Source organism: Oryctolagus cuniculus, chromosome 8, assembly GCF_964237555.1.
Source record: "Oryctolagus cuniculus chromosome 8, mOryCun1.1, whole genome shotgun sequence".
Taxonomy (NCBI): Eukaryota; Metazoa; Chordata; class Mammalia; order Lagomorpha; family Leporidae; genus Oryctolagus; species Oryctolagus cuniculus.
Window position 1 is genome coordinate 82139440 of NC_091439.1, and position 18080 is coordinate 82157519.

At 46.1% G+C, this 18080-nt stretch overlaps 1 protein-coding gene across 9 annotated transcripts in view; it reads right to left on the reverse strand.

The window, feature by feature from the left end:
* Positions 1 to 14047, reverse strand: part of C8H4orf36 (chromosome 8 C4orf36 homolog) — a 48078-nt gene extending 34031 nt beyond the window's left edge. For 4 of the 9 annotated variants that reach the window (XR_007909198.2, XR_007909201.2, XR_007909200.2 and 1 more), the window contains exons 1-4: positions 13079 to 13235; positions 12274 to 12375; positions 6900 to 7054; positions 6333 to 6678 (exon numbers count right to left, since the gene is read on the reverse strand). Coding sequence is in view for 4 of the 9 variants with exons in the window: in XM_002716979.5 (XP_002717025.2) it covers positions 6434 to 6678; positions 6900 to 7054; positions 12274 to 12338 (465 nt within the window). In the remaining 5 variants the exon portion in view is untranslated. Of the gene's footprint in view, positions 1 to 2157; positions 6679 to 6899; positions 7055 to 12273; positions 12411 to 12586; positions 13236 to 13772 lie in introns of those variants that run through there. The other 5 variants (XR_007909202.2, XM_002716979.5, XM_008267640.3 and 2 more) reach the window with 4 other exon arrangements.
* Between the last annotated feature and the right edge of the window lie 4033 nt (positions 14048 to 18080).

The following is an 18080-nucleotide window of genomic DNA, read 5'->3' on the forward strand; positions in this document are numbered from 1 at the left end:
AAATCTCAACTAAAAGCCCTAAGGCACACAACGAAACAGGAAACATGGCCCAGTGAAAGAATCAAAATAATTTCCAAAAAGAAAATCTATTTGTTACATGACAAAAAAATTCGAAATAAACATATTGGAAGGGCTGGCATTGTAATGCAGTGGATCAAGCCATCGCTTGCAACAGAATCATCCCATATAGGAGTGTTAGTTTAAGTCCCTGCTGCTCCATTTTTTAAAAGATTTATTTACTAATTTAAAAGGCACAGGGCCGGAACTGTGGCGTAGAGGGTAAAAACATTGCCTAGCAGTGCTGGCATCTCATATGGGCGCCGGTGCGAGTCCTGGCTGCTCCACTTCCAATCCTGCTCTCTGCTATGGTCTGGGAAAGCAGTAGAAGATGGCCCAAGACCTTGGGCCCCTGCACCTGTGTGGGAGACCCAGAAGAGATTCCTGGCTCCTGGCTTTGGATCTGTGCAGCTCCAACCATTGCAGCCAATTAGGGAGTGAACCAGCTCATGGAAGACCTCTCTCTCTGCCTCTCTTTCTCTCTCTAACTCTTTCAAATAAATAAAATAAATCTTTTTTTTCTGTTTCTTTTTTTTTAACTTTTATTTAATGAATATAAATTTCCAAAGTACGATTTATGGATTACAATGGCTTCCCCCACATACCGTCCCTCCCACCCACTACCCTCCCCTTTCCCACTCCCTCTCCCCTTCCATTCACATCAAGATTCATTTTCGATTATCTTAATATACAGAAGATCAGCTTAGTATACCTTAAGTAAGGATTTCAACAGTTTGCTCTCACACAGAAACATAAAGTGAAAAATAATAGATGATTTTTTTAAATGATGATGAAATCAAATAAATCTTTAAAAATAAATAAATAAAAAGGTATAGTTGGTGCGCCCCACCGCCCCCTCCCCAGACGGTGTCCAGCCCAACTTGGGCAAACTCGGCACGCCCCGCCCGGGGCCAAGTTGAAAAAAAAAAATTAAAAAAAAAAAAAAAGGTACAGTTAACAGAGAGGCAGAGGGGCCGGCGCTGTGGTGCAGCAGGTTAACGCCCTGGCATGAAGCACCAGCATCCCATATGGGCGCCAGTTCGAGACCCGGCTGCTCCGCTTCCAACCCAGCTCTCTGCTGTGGCCTGGGTAAACAGTAGAAGATGGCCCAAGTCCTTGGGCCCTTGCATCCATGTGGGAAATCAGGAAGAAGCTCCTGGTTCCTGATTGGTGCAGCTCCAGCTGCTAAAGCCATCTAGAGAATGAACCAGCGGATAGAAGACCTCTTTGTCTCTACCTCTCTCTGTAACTCTTTAAAATAAGTAAAAATAAATCTTTTTTAAAAAAAAAGAATGCTAAAGAGAATCTTTCACACTGAAAGAAAAGGACAAAGGGCAAAAACTCAACACTGTATAAAAATATAAGGCTTAGGGCCAGCGCCGCGGCTCAATAGGCTAATCCTCCACCTTGCGGCACTGGCACACCGGGTTCTAGTCCCAGTCGCAGCGCCGGATTCTGTCCCGGTTGCCCCTCTTCCAGGCCAGCTCTCTACTGTGGCCCAGGAGTACAGTGGAGGATGGCCCAAGTCCTTGGGCCCTGCACCCCATGGGAGACCAGGAGAAGCACCTGGCTCCTGCCATCGGATCAGCGCGGTACGCCAGCTGCAGCGCGCCGGCCGTGGCGGCCATTGGAGGGTGAACCAGCGGCAAAAGGAAGACCTTTCTCTCTGTCTCTCTCTCTCACTGTCCACTCTGCCTATCAAAAAAAAAAAAAAAAATATATATATATATATATATATATATATATGGCTCAGAACAAGTGTTTAGCCTGGCAGTAAAAACTCCCACAATCAACAGTGATGTACCTGAGTTCAATTCCTGGTTCCCGCTCCTGACTCAAGCTTTCCACTAATGCAGATCCTGGGAGACAGTGGTGATGGCTCAAGTGAACGGGTTTCTGACACCCATGAAGAGGACCTGAATTGTGTTTCCAGCTCCTGGCTTTGGTCCCAGTCCGGTCCCAGTCATTGTCAGCATTTGAGGAGTGTACCAGTAGGTGGGAGCACTCTGTCTCGCTTGCTCACTCACTCTCACTCAAATAAAATTTTACAGCAATTTAAAATACAAGGTTGTCTAGCACAGTAAATACACAGACAAAATGTACAATTCTGCAGTATTGTAATGTCAGCATATAAATCACTTTAAAGCAGAATATAAAATACAGAATATAAAAAACACAAAACCATTAAAAACTATAAATCCACACCAACAGATACACAATATAAAAATATGATCTGTGACATCAATAGCAAAATGGGAGAGGGAAGAGATAGGAGAGTAGAACCCACCATTGAAGTTATCCATTTTAATTCAATTCTTATAACTTAAGGTGTTTTACGTAAATTGTATATTTTTTCCTTCTGATATTGGTCTTAAACTGTTTGAACCCATATTTAATCCTATCCTGGCTATCTCCCTATAAAAACCATCACAAAAAGTATCATGAAATATAAGAACAAATGGTCTCTGTTATGGACCTTTGACCATTTGGAAAGTATCTATCAATAAATGCACACTGGAGCCAGTTAAGCTGCTGCCTGCAATCCTGAAATCCCAAATGGGCACCAGTTCAAGTCCCAGCTGCTCCACTTCCCATCCAGCTCCCTGCTTATGCACCTGGGAAAGCAGTACAAGGTGGCCCATGCCTTTGGAACCCTGCAACCACGTGGGAGACCCAGAAAGCCTGGCCCATCTCTGGCCATTGCAGCCATCTGAGAAGTAACCAGCAGATAGAAGATACCTCTCCCTCTCCCTCTCTCTCTCTCTCTCTCCCTCTCTCTCTCTCCCCCCCCCCTCTCTCCCCCTCTCTGTGTGTAATTCTGCCTTTCAAATAAATAAATCCTCAAAAATAAGTAAATAAGGAGCCAGCACTGTGGCATAGTAGGTTAAGCCTCCACCTGTGGTGCCAGTATCCCATATGAGTGTCGGTATGAGTCTCAGCTGCTCCACTTCTGATCCAGTTCCAACAATGGCCTGGGAAAGCAGTGGAAAATGGCCCAAGTTCTTGGGACCCTTCACCAACTTGGGAGACCAGAAAGAAGGCCCTGGCTCCTGGCTTCGGATTGGCCCAACTCCAGCAACTGCTGCCATTTGGGGAGTAAACCAGCAGACGAAAGATCTCAATCTCTCTCTCTGTCTCTGTCTCTCTGCAACTCTCTTTCAAATAATAAAGTAAATCTTTAAATAAATTAATAAATCTTTTTAAAAATAAATACATATTCAGTGCCTACATATACTGATCACCAGAGTAACGATATAAGTAAGCAAGCATTCCTGCTTTTATATCATTTCAAGAGACACACATAAACACATTATCACTCAATTCCACTTTGCAATTTAATTTTAAAGATTTTATAAATAAATAAATCTTCTTGAAACTTTTGAAAGGCAGAGTTACAGAGGCAGAGGCAGAGAGAGAGAGAGAAAGAGAGAGAGAGAGAGAAGTCTTCCATCCACCAGTTCACTCCCCAATTGGCTGTAATAGCAGGAGCTGTGCTGATCTGAAGCCAGGAGCCAGGAGCTTCCTCCAGGCCTCCCACGCAGGTGCAGGAGCCAAAGCACTGGGCCATCCTCCACTGCTTTCACAGCTCATAGTAGAGAACTGGATCAGAAGTGAAGCAGCCAGAACCCAAACCAGCGCCCACACGGGAGCTGGCACTGCAGGCAGCAGCCTTACCCGCTGTGCCACAGCGCCAGCCCCTTACAATGCAATTTTATTTCAGCATGTGCAGTTTTAAGTGGTTCAGAATCATCTGCCTAAAGAAGATTCTGAAAGCTACAAGCAACCACTTTTGTCTCAAGAAAATACCAAGAATCTACAGCTTTCTCAAACGTCACCTTTCCTCAAGGAATACTTAAAATGTTTATCACAGAAACCATTTTGCAAACAGATACATCTTCTTTTTTTAAGATTTATTTATTTATTTATTTGAAAGTCAGAGTTACACAGAGAGAGAAGGAGAGGCAGAGAGAGAGGTCTTCCATGCTCTGGTTCACTCCCCAGTTGGCTGCAACAGCCAGAGCTGCGCTGATCCAAAGCCAGGAGCCAGGAGCTTCTTCCAGGCCTCCCACATGGGTGCAGGGGTCTAAGGACTTGGGCTATCTCGTACTGCTTTCCCAGGCCATAGCAGAGAGCTGGATCAGAAGTGGAGCAGCCAGGACTCATACCAGTGCCCATATAGGATGCCAGCACCACAGGCGGCAGCTTTACTCACTATGCCACAGCGCCAGCCCCGAGACACATCTTCTATTCATCTTCACAACACCTCTGAAGAAGGATGGAGGCATGTACCTTACAACCCCAATCTGAGGTGAGAGGAGGAAGAACAGGCCTGGCCCCTCCAGCCCTCTCTCCTTCCTGGTACGCAGATGTAATCTTGCTCCTACACACACTCCCCCGACTGCCATGTGTCATGATGTGTCATAGCCCAGGGAGGAGCCCTCACCAGAACTCAGTCAATGCAGGTACCATGCCCTTAAACCTCAAAAACTGTGAGATAAAAACATCTCCTTTGTGGGAAGCAACTCGGACTAGACTGTTACTGGAATTAAGACTTATTCTATGCATCTGCTCGCCCACAATATGGCGCTGGGAGAGAAGTAACAACTTCTACACAGCTGCCTCTCGCCAACTTGAGTGATGGCCTGCAGGAGCTGATCCTGCTCCTGATTTGGAGGAGAGCAGCGTACTCGGCGTGTGGGTAGCAGAGTTGGGATTGGTGGAAGAGGACTATAAAGGAGGAGAGAGACGACATGCACCAGGAACATCTATCTGAAGGAACACCTGAGTAGCCCCCGAGAGAGCCGGCTGGCGGTGTGCCGCTCCCCCGCGGAAGTGGGGAAAGTGGCAGGGGGAACCGCCCTTCCACGGAGGTGGGACAGTAGCCAACCCGGGAAGAACCAGCAGCAAACCCGGGAAGGGCCAAGCAGACAAAAGAACAGCGCAGGGTCCTGTGTCGTTCCTCCACGAAGAGGGGGAGCGACACTCCTTTTCTTCTGAGCCTGTCTCAGATATCCCACTACAGTGACAAAAATCCAGCTAATACACAGTCCAGTATTATATCTCTTCTATACCTAGACTGTAGTGGTACAAGGTTTTGATGCTCCCAGTAACAGCTAACACTAGAGTAATTCTCAGTGTACCTGGCAGTTTCTATTTTGTCCTCATGACACCCCTCTGAAGTAGGAACTAGTATGATTCCTATTTAATATAGAAGGAAACTTAGAGACAAAGTAACTTACCCCAAAGATCCCAGTGCTATAAGCAGCTGCACTGAGATTTAAAGAGAGGTAACCAGGTCTGAAGTCTGTCCTCTTAAACACTATACCATAGCTTCTTTCACATAAAGGGCAAGATAAAAGAAGATCCTGAAATGCCTACTGAATCATCTAACACTAAACTGTGCTGGGGGCCAGCATTGTGGCTCAGCAGGGTAAGCTGCCGCCTGTAATGCCAGCATCCCATAGGCACCACCTCTGATACAGCTCCCTGCTAATGGGCCTGCAAAAGCAGCAGAGGATGGCCCCAGTGCTTGGGCTCCTGCCACCCACATGCATGACCCGGAAGACGTTCCATGCTTCTGGCTTTGGCCTGGCCCAGGCCCAGCAGTTGTGGTCTTTTGGGAAGTAAACCAGTGAATGGAAGATCTCTCTTTCTCTCTGTCTTTCCCTCTCTCTCTGTAACTCTTTCAAATAAATAAAATAAAAATACATAAATAGCAAACTGTGCTAAAACATAACCTTAATTTACAAATATGCTTTATTGGATTCACAATCTAGAAAAATTGGTTCATCCAAATCCAATACTTTCTAGTTAATCAATTTCCCCATTCCCCAACCCCTCTGTGCAAATCAGTTTTTCTCATAATAAGACTTTCTTTGTACGTTCATGTCTCTTTCACATACATAAGTATGCGTGTTCCACATGTTCCAGGGTCACGCAGAGAAAAAACAGGAAATTAGGCAGAAGGAAAACAAAAACAAAGGAAGCTCTACTTGCTACTTTAAAGTAACACAGTGATGTTTCACTGAAAATTGAAAACTGAAGACTTGCTCTGTTATTTTTCTTAATCAAATGAAAATTTTCAGCATTTATCATTGTCAAGAGAATTGCTCCTTGCTTTCTTTTTGGTCCCTCCTTGGGATCTCAAAGACAGATTCAAAATATTTCTTCAAAATAATGCCTCTAACAAGGAGGTTCCTTTTCGCTTAGTGCAAGTTTGCAAAAATCAAAAATGAGTAAGTGACTCATCTCCAGAGGCATTTCCATCTACTTACAGTGCTGTCGCTTGTGACACAAAGGCAAAGAGCACTGGCAGGAATGCAGAAGACCTGTCAGAGCTTCCCACCTGCCAACGTGTGTGGCACCTGCACACCCATCAGGTCACGATGTACTCATAGGACGACACCGAACTTGCAACAGCGTAAGGCTCAGGACCTCCATCCCCTCTGATGCAGGGAACAGCACAGACTCCATTCTGAGGTGCTTGGGACTTCGGTGGAAAAGGCCTTCTGAAACCAGCTGTCCTTCCCCTTAGGGATAACTGAACTTCCTCAGAGGTACTTTCTTCACTTTTAAGCTTAGTCAGGCGCTTCATTTCATACTCCCTTTCAGTTTTGATGGCTGAAAAATAAAATACATGGAGCAATTCGATTGCCATTTTCACCAGGTATAGTTCAGTCAAAACCGTTATCACACAGCACGATTCACATCTCTGAATAATGAACAAGCTGACAAGACTAGATGAGCGGTAGGGGTATGGAGAAGCACATTCACACATCTCTCTGATGAGCAAATGCTACAGACAATTTACTTTTTATTACAATAGATCTTAAGGAACTTACATTCTGCTGAAGGGAGCAGACCATCCTTAACAGTTTTACATTTTATGAGCTTTATAGGACTACCAAATGTAATTTCTTCCAAGAAAGGCAACTTGAGGTTGGCTAAGTTTGTGTACCAGGTCTTTGTAAGCAGTGCAAGATCCCAAGGTTCCTGTCTGGGACAAAAAATTCATTAATTCATTCAATAAATGTACTAAGCAGCCATACTGTGTAGTGTACAGAGGACATCACATTCATTCTTAATTCTTTTGCCGCTGGACACTTTGGACTACAGGGAAGTTCTCAGGGTTTTCTGGAGTTGCCACTCTAGCAAAGAAGGATTTAAAATATGACCAGAAATTTTCTTTTTTGACAGGCAGAGTGGACAGTGAGAGAGAGAGAGACAGAGAGAAAGGTCTTCCTTTGCCGTTGGTTCACCCTCCAATGTCCGCCGCGGCCAGCGTGCTGCAGCCAGCGCACCGTGCTGATCTGATGGCAGGAGCCAGGTCTCCCATGGGGTGCAGGGCCCAAGCCTTTGGGCCATCCTCCACTGCCTTCCCGGGCCACAGCAGAGCGCTGGCCTCGAAGAGGGGCACCCGGGACAGAATCCGGCGCCCCAACCGGGACTAGAAGCCGGTGTGCTGGCGCCGCAAGGCGGAGGATTAGCCTAGTGAGCCGCGGCACCAGCCAGACCAGAAACATTAATGCCAGGAACTTTTGTTCACAGTGAAGCCTCCGTGGAGGTAACTCAATCTTTTTATTTATTTATTTATTTATTTGACAGGTAGAGTTACAGTGAGAGAGAGAGACAGAGAGAAAAGTCTTCCTTCCATTGGTTCACCCCCTAAATGGCCGCCATGGCTGGCGCGCTGCGCCAATCTGAAGCCAGGAGCCAGGTACCTCCTCCTGGTCTCCCATGCGGGTGCAGGGCCCAAGCACTTGGGCCATCCTCCACTGCCTTCCCGGGCCACAGCAGACAGCTGGACTGGAAGAGGAGCAGCTGGGACCAGAACCAGCGCCCATATGGGATGCTGGCACCATAGGCGGAGGATTAACCAAGTGAGCCACAGTGCTGGCCCCATGGTAACTCCATCTTTCCATGTAAGAGGATGTGGACAAGCACTGTTAGCTCCAAATTCTTTCTGGCTGTTTAAATATATAGCATATGTTAATACTTTCATTGTGGGTTTTAGGGATCGGGATGAAATTCCAAACTGCAGCATGGAAAATAACCACTATGGGGAGTGTGTTTTGCCAGAGGTTAAGACACCTATGTCCCACATCAGAGTACTGGGCGCAATACCCAGCTCTGGCTCCTGACTCCAGTTTCCTACTCATGCAGACCCGGGGAGGCAGCAGTGAGGGCTCATTTAGAACCTGCTGCCCGTGGGGATACCTGGATTACAATCTCAGCTCTCAGCTTCAGCTCAGCCCAACTTGGGCCGTGGCAGGCATTTGGAGAATGAACCAGAGGACAGGTGCTCTCTCTATATGTATCTCTGTCTCTCTCTCTCTCAGGCTCTCTGCCTTCCAAATAAATAATAAATAACTTAAATGTTAAAGAAATAGCCACTATGAACCTTAAATAAATGTTTTATTTAGCCAAATCCTATTTAAAATATCAGCTACCTGTTTCTTATCTGTAATCAGTATGAGTCCATCCTCATCCGTGTGAGAAAACGAAGGGTCTGCTTTGGACCCAGTAAGGGTAGTGACAGTGACAGTGTCATACACAAGCCACCCTATCTCCTCCAGCTTTCTTGATACTGTATCATCTAAGTGACTCGGGGCTGGCATTGTGGCGTAGCAGGTAAAGCCATTGCCTGCGGTGCCAGCATCCCATATGTGTGCTGGTTCTAGTCCCAGCTGCTCTACTTCTGATCTAGCTCTTTGTCATGGCCTAGTAAAGCAGTAGAAGATGGCCCAAATCCTTGGGCCCCTGCACCCACATGGGAGACCCGGAGGAAGCTCCTGGCTCCTGGCTTTGGATCAGTGCAGCTCCAGCCATTGCAGCCAAATGGGGAGTGAACCAGTGGATGGAAGACCTCTCTCTCTCTGCCTCTCCTCCTCTCTGTGTAACTCTTTCAAATAAATAGATAAAATTAAAAAAAAAAGACTCAGATTCTGTAATTATTATAGACAGGCTTGAACAATTCACAAATATGTATTTATAAGAATGTTCATTAGGGTTTTTTTTGCTTGTTTAAAAAACAGAGAAATCACTTTAATGTCTACCAAGAGCCTAATTAAACATAATACAGAACATATATGCAAGGAAGATCTATCCTTCTGTGTTGATCAAAGCTATTGTAAGTATAGCAATACTACGTTAGGCACTATGTTGGACACTTTACACACGTAAACTACATAATCGCTACAGCAACGTGTGAAGGTATAAGCTCTTGCTTGTGGGTGATCCTGTGAGACTGCCTGCCTAGCCCATGCAGGAGGTTAGCATGACTGCTGGCAGACAGCAGGAGCCCCAGGCACATTTCCCCACCCCCGCCTTCTGTTGAAGAGCCGTGTAATTGCCAACCAGGTAAACTGCTGCTGGGTGTGGCCCAGGCCCACCTGGGAGGCTGCCAGAGCCTACGTGACCTTCAAGCTGATTGGAGAAGCATAGCAGCGCCAATACCGGCTCTATCCTATGGAATTAGTGCTGCCCTGAATTAGCTACGCCTCCTCTGCCTGCCCTTTAAAAGGTGTGCTTGGTTGTTAATAAAGCGGACATGTTCACCGAAACTTGTCTCCGGCGCTTCTTGCCGAAGAACGCCGTTGCCCCACCACCCCGGCAGTGTGGACCTCGCAGGACGAGTCCACACTTACTACCCCATATGGGCACCTGTTCTTGTCCTGGCTGCTCCACTTCTGATCCAGCTCCCTGCTAACAACCTGGAAAAAGCAGTGGAAGATGGCCCAAAGCGTCTGAGCCCCTGTCACCCACATGGGAGACCCAGATGAAGCTCCTGACTCCTGGCTTCAGCCTAGCCCAGCCTTGGCTGCTGTAGCTATTTGAGGAGTGAAGCAGCAGATGGGAAGTCCCTCTCTGCCTCCCCCTCTAACTCTGACTTACAAAACAAATAAATCAATCTTTTTTTTAAGATTTATTTATTTATTTGAAAGGTAGAATTAGAACCAGACAGAGATCTCCCATCCGCTAGTTCGCTCCCCAAATGGCTGTCAATGGCTAGGGCTCTGCCAGGCTGATGCCAAGGGGCCAGGGGCTTCTGGTTCTCCAACATGGGTGCAGGGATCCAGGGACCTGGGCCATCTTCCACTGCTTCCCCAGGTGCATCAGTAGGGAGCTGGATCAGAAGTGGAGCAGCACAGCAGGTGCCCCGGCTCAATAGGCTAATCTTTCTCCTGCGGCGCCGGCACACCGGGTTCTAGTCCCGGTCGGGGCGCCAGATTCTGTCCTGGTTGCCCCTCTTCCAGGCCAGCTCTCTGCTGTGGTCCAGGAAGGCAGTGGAGGATGGCCCAAGTGCTTGGGCCCTGAACCTGCATGGGAGACCAGGGGAAACACCTGGCTCCTGGCTTTGGATCAGCGCGGTGCGCCGGCCGCGGCAGCCATTGTTGAGTGAACCAACGGAAAAAAGGAAGACCTTTCTCTCTGTCTCTCTCTCTCTCACTATCCACTCTGTCTGTCAAAAAAGGGGGGGAGGGGGAGCCAGAACTCAAACTGGTACCATATGGGATGCTGGCACTGCAGGCTGTGGCTTAACCCATTATGCCACAGTGCTGGCCCCAAATAAAAAAATCTTGGGGGGGGGGCAGTAATCTGACACAGTGGTTGTCATTTGGGATAACTGTGTCCCATTATCAGAGTGACTGGGTTCAAGTCTCAGCTCTACTTCCAATTCCAGCTTCCTGCTAATGCACACTCTGAGAAGCACCAGGTGATGGCCCTAGTACCTGGGTTCCTGTCACTCACATGGAAGAACCAAACTGGGTTCCAGGCTCCTGCCTTTAGCCTGGCCCACCCCTGGCTTTTGTAGGCATTTAGGGAATGAATCGACAGGTGGAAGATCAATGTCTGTCTTTTTATCTCTCTACCCTTAAAATAAATATATTTTAATTATTTAATAAATCATTCTCCAGAAAGTGTTCTTTACTATAATACTTGCCTATAGTTTAAGGTCTAAACAAACTGACTAAACTAAACAAAATGCAATGATGAGTTTTCTTGGTTATTCCAATAGCTCTTGTTTTATAATCCTGTAGGGAATCCCTACTTACGTCTCAGAATATTGTGAAGAAGAAAAATTCAATTGACCTATAATGGCAAACAGGTCATAAGCAGTAGCACAGGGGTTAACAAAAGAAAACAAATCCAAACATAAAAGAAAAAAAAAGAGGAAAGGTAGCAGTATAATACCACAGAGTGAACCTACTACATGGGAGCCACACATGTTCACTGCATAGTCACAGTAGTCCAGGCAACATGCAAGTACTTCACATGAATTACCTACTTTTAATCCACACCACATGGGGATTGTGTCCATTTTACAAATGGATGTCAAAACACAGAGAAGGTAGCAGGGAGCCCAGGGCCAAGGCAAGGCTTGGAGCCTAGGTCAAGAATGGCTGCAGGAAAGAGGTATTCTAAGACGGTGGGGGCAGCAGGAAATGTTTTGGGATAAGAAGATCCAGACACCCTAGCCTGTACTGTACTAGACGGTTGACTTTGACTGAACTTCTTCTCTGCACCTCAATCTTCTCATTTGAGAATACTGTTTTATTGCAAAGGCCAGGACAGATAATTTATATATTCTTATAAAAGCAGTTGCCTTGGGACTGGCATAGTGGCACAGCAGGGTAAGCCATTGCCAGCAATATCAGCATCAGATAAGAACACTGGTTCAAGTCTTGGCTGCTCCATTTCCTATCCAGCTCCCTGCTAATACTGCTGGGAAAGCAGTAGATGATGGCCCAAATGCTTGGGCTCCTGCCACCTTGGTCCCCTGCTACCCAGGTGGGAGACCTAGAAGGAATTCCCCTGGCTTCAGTCTGGTCCAGCCTCTGATGTTGCAGCCGTTATGGGGAGTGAACAAGCAGATGGAAGATAGATCTCTTTCCCTGTGTATAACTCTGCCTTTCAAATAAATAAATCTAAAAAACAACAACAGAAACAAAAACTTCCCATAATGATCCACTATCTACAAGACAAAGCATATATAAGAAATCTGTGCTTTGTCTTGTAGATAGTGTATATATATATATATACTTGTGTGTGTGTGTATATATATATATATATATATATATATATAAGCAGTTGCCTTTGAAAACAAAGAAAAGGATCCAGACACCTGGTAGTACCTCATATAGTCCAGAACTTTCATTCTTAGCCAAGACATACCCCACCCCACTCAATGCTTACCTTGATAAAAATACTTACACATTATAACAACTGCCCCTCAAAATGGTTTTCACTGTGTTCTTTCTTGGCAAGCCATAAGCCATGGTGGACTCTTAAGGCCCAACTGTCTTACCTAGGAACCTGAGGGAATGCCACAGAGATTTGGTTCACTTTGCCTGAAATGATTCCAATGCACCTCATTAATGGTTTTTCCCCTGAATATTTTCATAGCCAAATAACAAGAAAAAGCATTTCTGAATGTCTGAAGGTCCCTAATAAATGGTCATTGATCCTGACCCCCGAATTTACAATTGTGTTATTTTTTCCATGAACAAAATTTATCATTTCTCACCATCATTTAGGGCGGGATTTGTCATCGTGAGACAAGGTTTCAGTTAACTGTATGGGTGCTCTGTCGTGGTGTTTTGTCATTGCTTGAGCGAGCCAACCCAGCAACAAACACATCACCAAACGTGCTCGCCCGCCCGGGCACAGGCACCTTCCGCCCCCAGCCTGGGCCCAGGACACGAAGCACTCCTCCCCACGCTTTCACAACGCTCAGCTTAAGAAGGGGCCAACCCTTAGCACCACTCCCGCGTCCCGCCCGCGCACGCGATTCCGGGCGGGTCGCGCAGTTCCCGGTGGGAACCGGTTCCCGGGACAGGTGGAGGCCTGGGCCGCCGACAGAGCCCGGGGCGCAAGGCCGCTGAGGCTCGCCCGGGCCTCGCACTTTCCCACGCCCGGGCCTCCCCCTTCCGCCCCCTCGGCCGGAACGCGCGGCGGGAAGTCCCGGGCGGGCGGCCGGCCTGCCCCGGCGGCGAGCCGGCTCCGACGGCCTCATTACCCGGGCTCGAGGGCTGCGCGGGCGCCGGCGAGCCGAGGGCCGCGCACACGCCGCGAACCCGCGCGGCGGGCACCCGCCTCCTTCCTGCTCGCGGGCGGAACTGCGGGCGCCGCGCGTCACTCGGGGGCTCAATAAAGGGCTTTGTGGTGCCCGCCCGCCCCGCCCGCCAGCCAGAGGGGGAGGCCCCCGCGGGGTTTGCCGGGGACCGAGCGTCTGGTTCCCCGAGCACTGGAGCGAGACCGAGGCGTGCTGGAGCGGGCCGGAAGCCAGGCCTTTCTCTCAAGGGGCCCCCCAGTGTCAGGGGGGTATGGAAGACATTGGGAGATCGTGAGGGCTCCACTTAACGAAATGCGCGCACCCTAGGAGGCAGCAGGCAGTGGCCCAAGTACCTGAGCCCCTCTGACCGCGAGGAAGACCGGGAAGGAGTTTCTGGCTTCTGGTTCTGGCCTGGGCCAGCCACAACTGATGCAGGCATTTGGGGGTGGGGGTGGGGGCATGGAGGAGAAGCGCTCTCGCTCGCTCGCTCTCTCTCTAGTAATGTCTAAGAAATGTGTCCAGTTCCGACTTGCTGGCTGTGAGCAGTGTCTCTGGCGACTTTGAAGTGCTGAAGCCTTACTGTTGGTGTTCGGCTCTGATGGGTGATGGCGGCTTCCGCTCAAGCGCACAGCCCACACGTGATATTTTATGTGTTTACCTTAAGATCATGACAGGGTCAGGGCCAGCTTCTAAGGCCATTCCACTGTGGTGACTCCCTGTGAGTCTATATCTTTATATATCGGATGGCCACCAGTTGAGGTCGCAGGAAGTAGGTTACTGTTCCGATTGGCATGAGGGTTTGTAGTCAGAACTGGTTTTGAATTCCAGCTCTACCACTTGCTAACTTGAAAATCTTGCTTGTATCACTTCTGTACATCTGTCTGCATCTATAAAACAGGGATAATCTCTATCCTAGACAGATGTGAACATTAAAGATCAGGCCTTTAGCTTCTGTGTCACATGGTGAGTCCCCAATTACCTAATTGTGAGCCTGGTAACAACTTTATGACATAGGCAAGGGGATACTGCTGATTATTCTGATTGGGGAGAAGACTTACCAAAGTCACATGGCAAGGGGCAGAGCCAACTTTTTTTTTTTTTTTTTTTTCAGAACCAACTTTTGAAGTTAACCACAATAACCCGTCTGCTTAGGTAGCGCCTCCCAGGGCTCACCCATCTTTACAAGTTGATTTTCTGCCTGCCAGAAACTTGAAGGGGAGGTCTTGCTCATTCTTTAACCTTTCTGTTGTAGTCTTAGTGGAAAAAAAGCACCCAGGAGTGAGAGTGCATATTGGGTTTTCACACAAAGAATGATGAAGCCCTTAATGGATCATGAGACCAGTGCAATAGGTTTTTACGTGACTTTTTAAAATTACTTTTAATGTATTAACCTCAAAGAGGAAATAGAGTTACAACACACAAATAAATAGAAGAAGGTACTGTTGTCTGAAACCTTCATTGCTGTTCTGTATGTAAACAGATATACATGCATGTGTTCATGTTCAGAATACAGTTCTTAGAGTGGGTGTAAACATTTTGAAAGCCAATGTCTTAGATCACTTCATTTTAGAGATGAAAAAACATTTACCTGAGGTCATACCCAGATAGGGCACCTCATGGATTTATGAACATTCTTTTTTTTTTTTTTTTTTTTTAATTTACTTGAAAGAGTTACATAGAGAAGGAGAGGCAGAGATTCCATCCGATAGTTCACTCCCCAATTGGCTGCAATGGCCAGAGCTGTGCTGATCTGAAGCCAGGAGCCAGGAGCTTCTTCCAGGTCTCCCACACAGGTGCAGGGGCCCAAGGACTTGGGCCATCTTCTACTGCTTTCTCAGGCCATAGCAGAGAGCTGGATTGGAAGAGGAGCAGCCGGGTCTCGAACCAGCACCCATATGGGATGCCAGCTCTGCAGGCCAGGGCGTTAACCCACTGTGCCACAGTGCCAGCCCCTGACCACTCTCTTTAAATGAAGAAATCAAGGCACAGAGACACAAGGCATGGTTTCAGAGCCACACTGAAAGAGAGCCGACAGCCACTAATTTCCCTGTGTGAGAAACTTCGTTTCCAACATATGTATGAAATTCCTAACAGTTGTGTCCAGTTATTTCCTGTGACTCACTTTGAACAAATATGATGGAAGTTAGAGTGTATGACTTCTGAGATGAGGTCATAAAAAGTATTGTGGCTTGCTTCTTGCAGTCTCTCCTGGATCTCTTGCCCTGGGAAAATCAGCTGCCATGTCCCGAAGGCACTCAAGCTGCTTTCTGGACAAATGGATGTGCAAAGTGATGGAGGCATTGGCCCCATCAAGTGAGCCATCTTGGACGCAGAGAGTCTAAAGCTTGGTCAAGCCTCTGGATAACTACATCTCCAGCTGATGTCTTGGTTGGAACCTCATGAGAGACCCTGAGTCAGATCCACCCAGCGAAGCTGCTCCACGATTCCTGGCCCTCAGAAAAAATAATGTTTGTCATTTTAAAGCACCAGCTTTTGGAGTCATAGCTACACAGCAATAGATAATATTTAACACATTAAATGTCTTATTGTGGAAAGAATGTTTTACGTGAAGGAAGATGATCATATTTTTGTCATGGAGACTAATACTGAGATACCAAATAGTGGTAGAACACATTATTATGCTTTACAGACAGTATTACTATGTTGCTGATTTTGCTAAATCTCATCCAGGACCACTTAAAATCTTAAAGATTGCCAGCACAAAAATATATATACCACATGTACTTAAAATGATATTATTTATCTAAAGACAGAATGACAGAGAGAGATCTTCTGTTTGCTGGTTCACTCCTCAAATGGCCCCTCCAACAGCCAGGTCTGGGTCAAGCCAAAGCCGAGAACCAGGAACTCCATCCTGGTCTGCTACATGGATGGTAGAGGCCCAAGTATTTGAGCCATCTTCTGCTGCCTTCCCAGGCACATTAACAAGGAGATGGATTGGAAGCAGAGCTGCTGAATTTCAAACTGGCACCCTGACATGGGATGCCAGTATCACATGTGTGATATTTTGCTATTATAATACCAGCCCCCACGACATGTGTTTAAAAGCAAAAGTAACACTGAGTTTTCTAGAAAGTAGAAAATTGTCCAATAAAAATCTGATTTTTCTCCCGTAATCACTATTTCAGTATTTTTGAAATATCAAACTCTAAAAATTTTTTCTCTCCTTCTTGCTTTCCATGTCCCTCCTCTTTGTATCCTTCCCCCTTTGCTGTTGCCCTATACACATCTTCAATTAGGTAAGGTTTCACCCATCTCTGTTAACAGGAACGGCAATTGTCATTTTAATTGGTCAAGAGAGCATTACTGCCACCTAGTGTTAAAACTAAAGTACAAAGAGGAAGGCAAAGGAAAAATAACAGCAAAAGGCTGATGTAATGACATTGACTGGGATTACTGTTCATTGTGCTTCATATAGAACGTCTCCTTTAGTTATCATACAATAGATGGTACTATTAATTTAGTGATGGTATTGGGGGGTATTAGAGAATAAAAAGTGAGGCATCTTAAGCATGAGGAACCTTTCTGAGGTCACAGAATTTCAGCCCAACACTGCTGATTCTGGGCTTGTGTTTATAACTGGGGCAGAGACTTAGATTTATAGATTTATTTATTTGTTTGTTTGAAAGGCAGAGTGACAGAGACACACACACAACAAGACAGAAAACACGTGCACACTTCCATGCCTGGTTCACTCCCCCAAGTCTGTGTGATGCAAAAGCCAGGAGCCAGGAACTCCATTCTAGTTTCCCACATGGATGGCAGGGGCCCAAGTCCTGCTGATTTCCCAGGCATGTTAGCCAGAAACTGGATCAGAAGCAGAGTAGCCAGGACTCAAACCGGCACCCTGATTTGGGATGCCAGCACCACAGGCAAATATACAATATATTATATTATATATTTGTAAATATTTTTGCAACTTCCCATTTCAAGTACTCTGACAATTCCTCATGATGTATGTGTGTATATGTGTGTTTAGTCATTCTAATCTCAGTGATATTTTATTTCTTTCAACTGCCTGTGTAAAGTACAGATGTAACAAACTTTTTTCATGGCTGTTTCCAAAGTTTCTTTAGTAATGACACTAACTCTAAGATAATGATAAAACAGCACATATGCAAGAACTTTAAAATCATCAAAGAATTTAACAACACTGGAAGCCATACATATTCTTCCATAATAACTATTTCAGTATTTTTGAAATCTCAAATTCATTCTGTCTCAGAACTCTCAGGAGCTCTGCTCTTACTGATAAAATTACCCATTGTTTGGGATGAGTCCTAAGTCTTAATTTCCTAGCAAGACTTGGCTTCTTTCCTGAATCATGTCCTACATTTCTATCAGACCTTCCTGACTGTGCTGTACAGGTGAAAAGTTCAACATAACCCGAATAGAACTCATCACCTACTCTCTGAACGACCTCCTCTGGCTCTGCCATTTCTGAGAATGACTTCTGAGTCTCCCATGGGCGGACTTAGAGCATTGCAGTCACTTTTTTTGGAGGGGTGATTTATTTTTAAAATTTTATTTTTATCTTCAGCTGATACATAAAATTGTACATAAGTCTGGGCCACCATGACACTTCATCATGCACATACATTGTGTAATGTTCAAATCATGGTAAACATATCTATCTCCTCAAACATATAACATTTCTTTATGGTAAAAACATTCGAAAGTCCTTTCTCAATTTTTTTAAAGAAAAATATATAGTACATTATCATAATGTATTGCCACCCTACTGTGCAAGAGAACACCATAATTTATTATTTTCTTTTTCTTTCTTTAACTTTATTTAAGTGTGGGGAGCAACCCGGACTAGACTGTTACTGGAATTAAGACTTATTCTATGCATCTGCTTTCCCACAATATGGCGCTGAGAAGGGAGTAACAACTTCTACGCAGCTGCCTCTCGCCAATTTGATTGACTGAGCTGCAAGAGCTG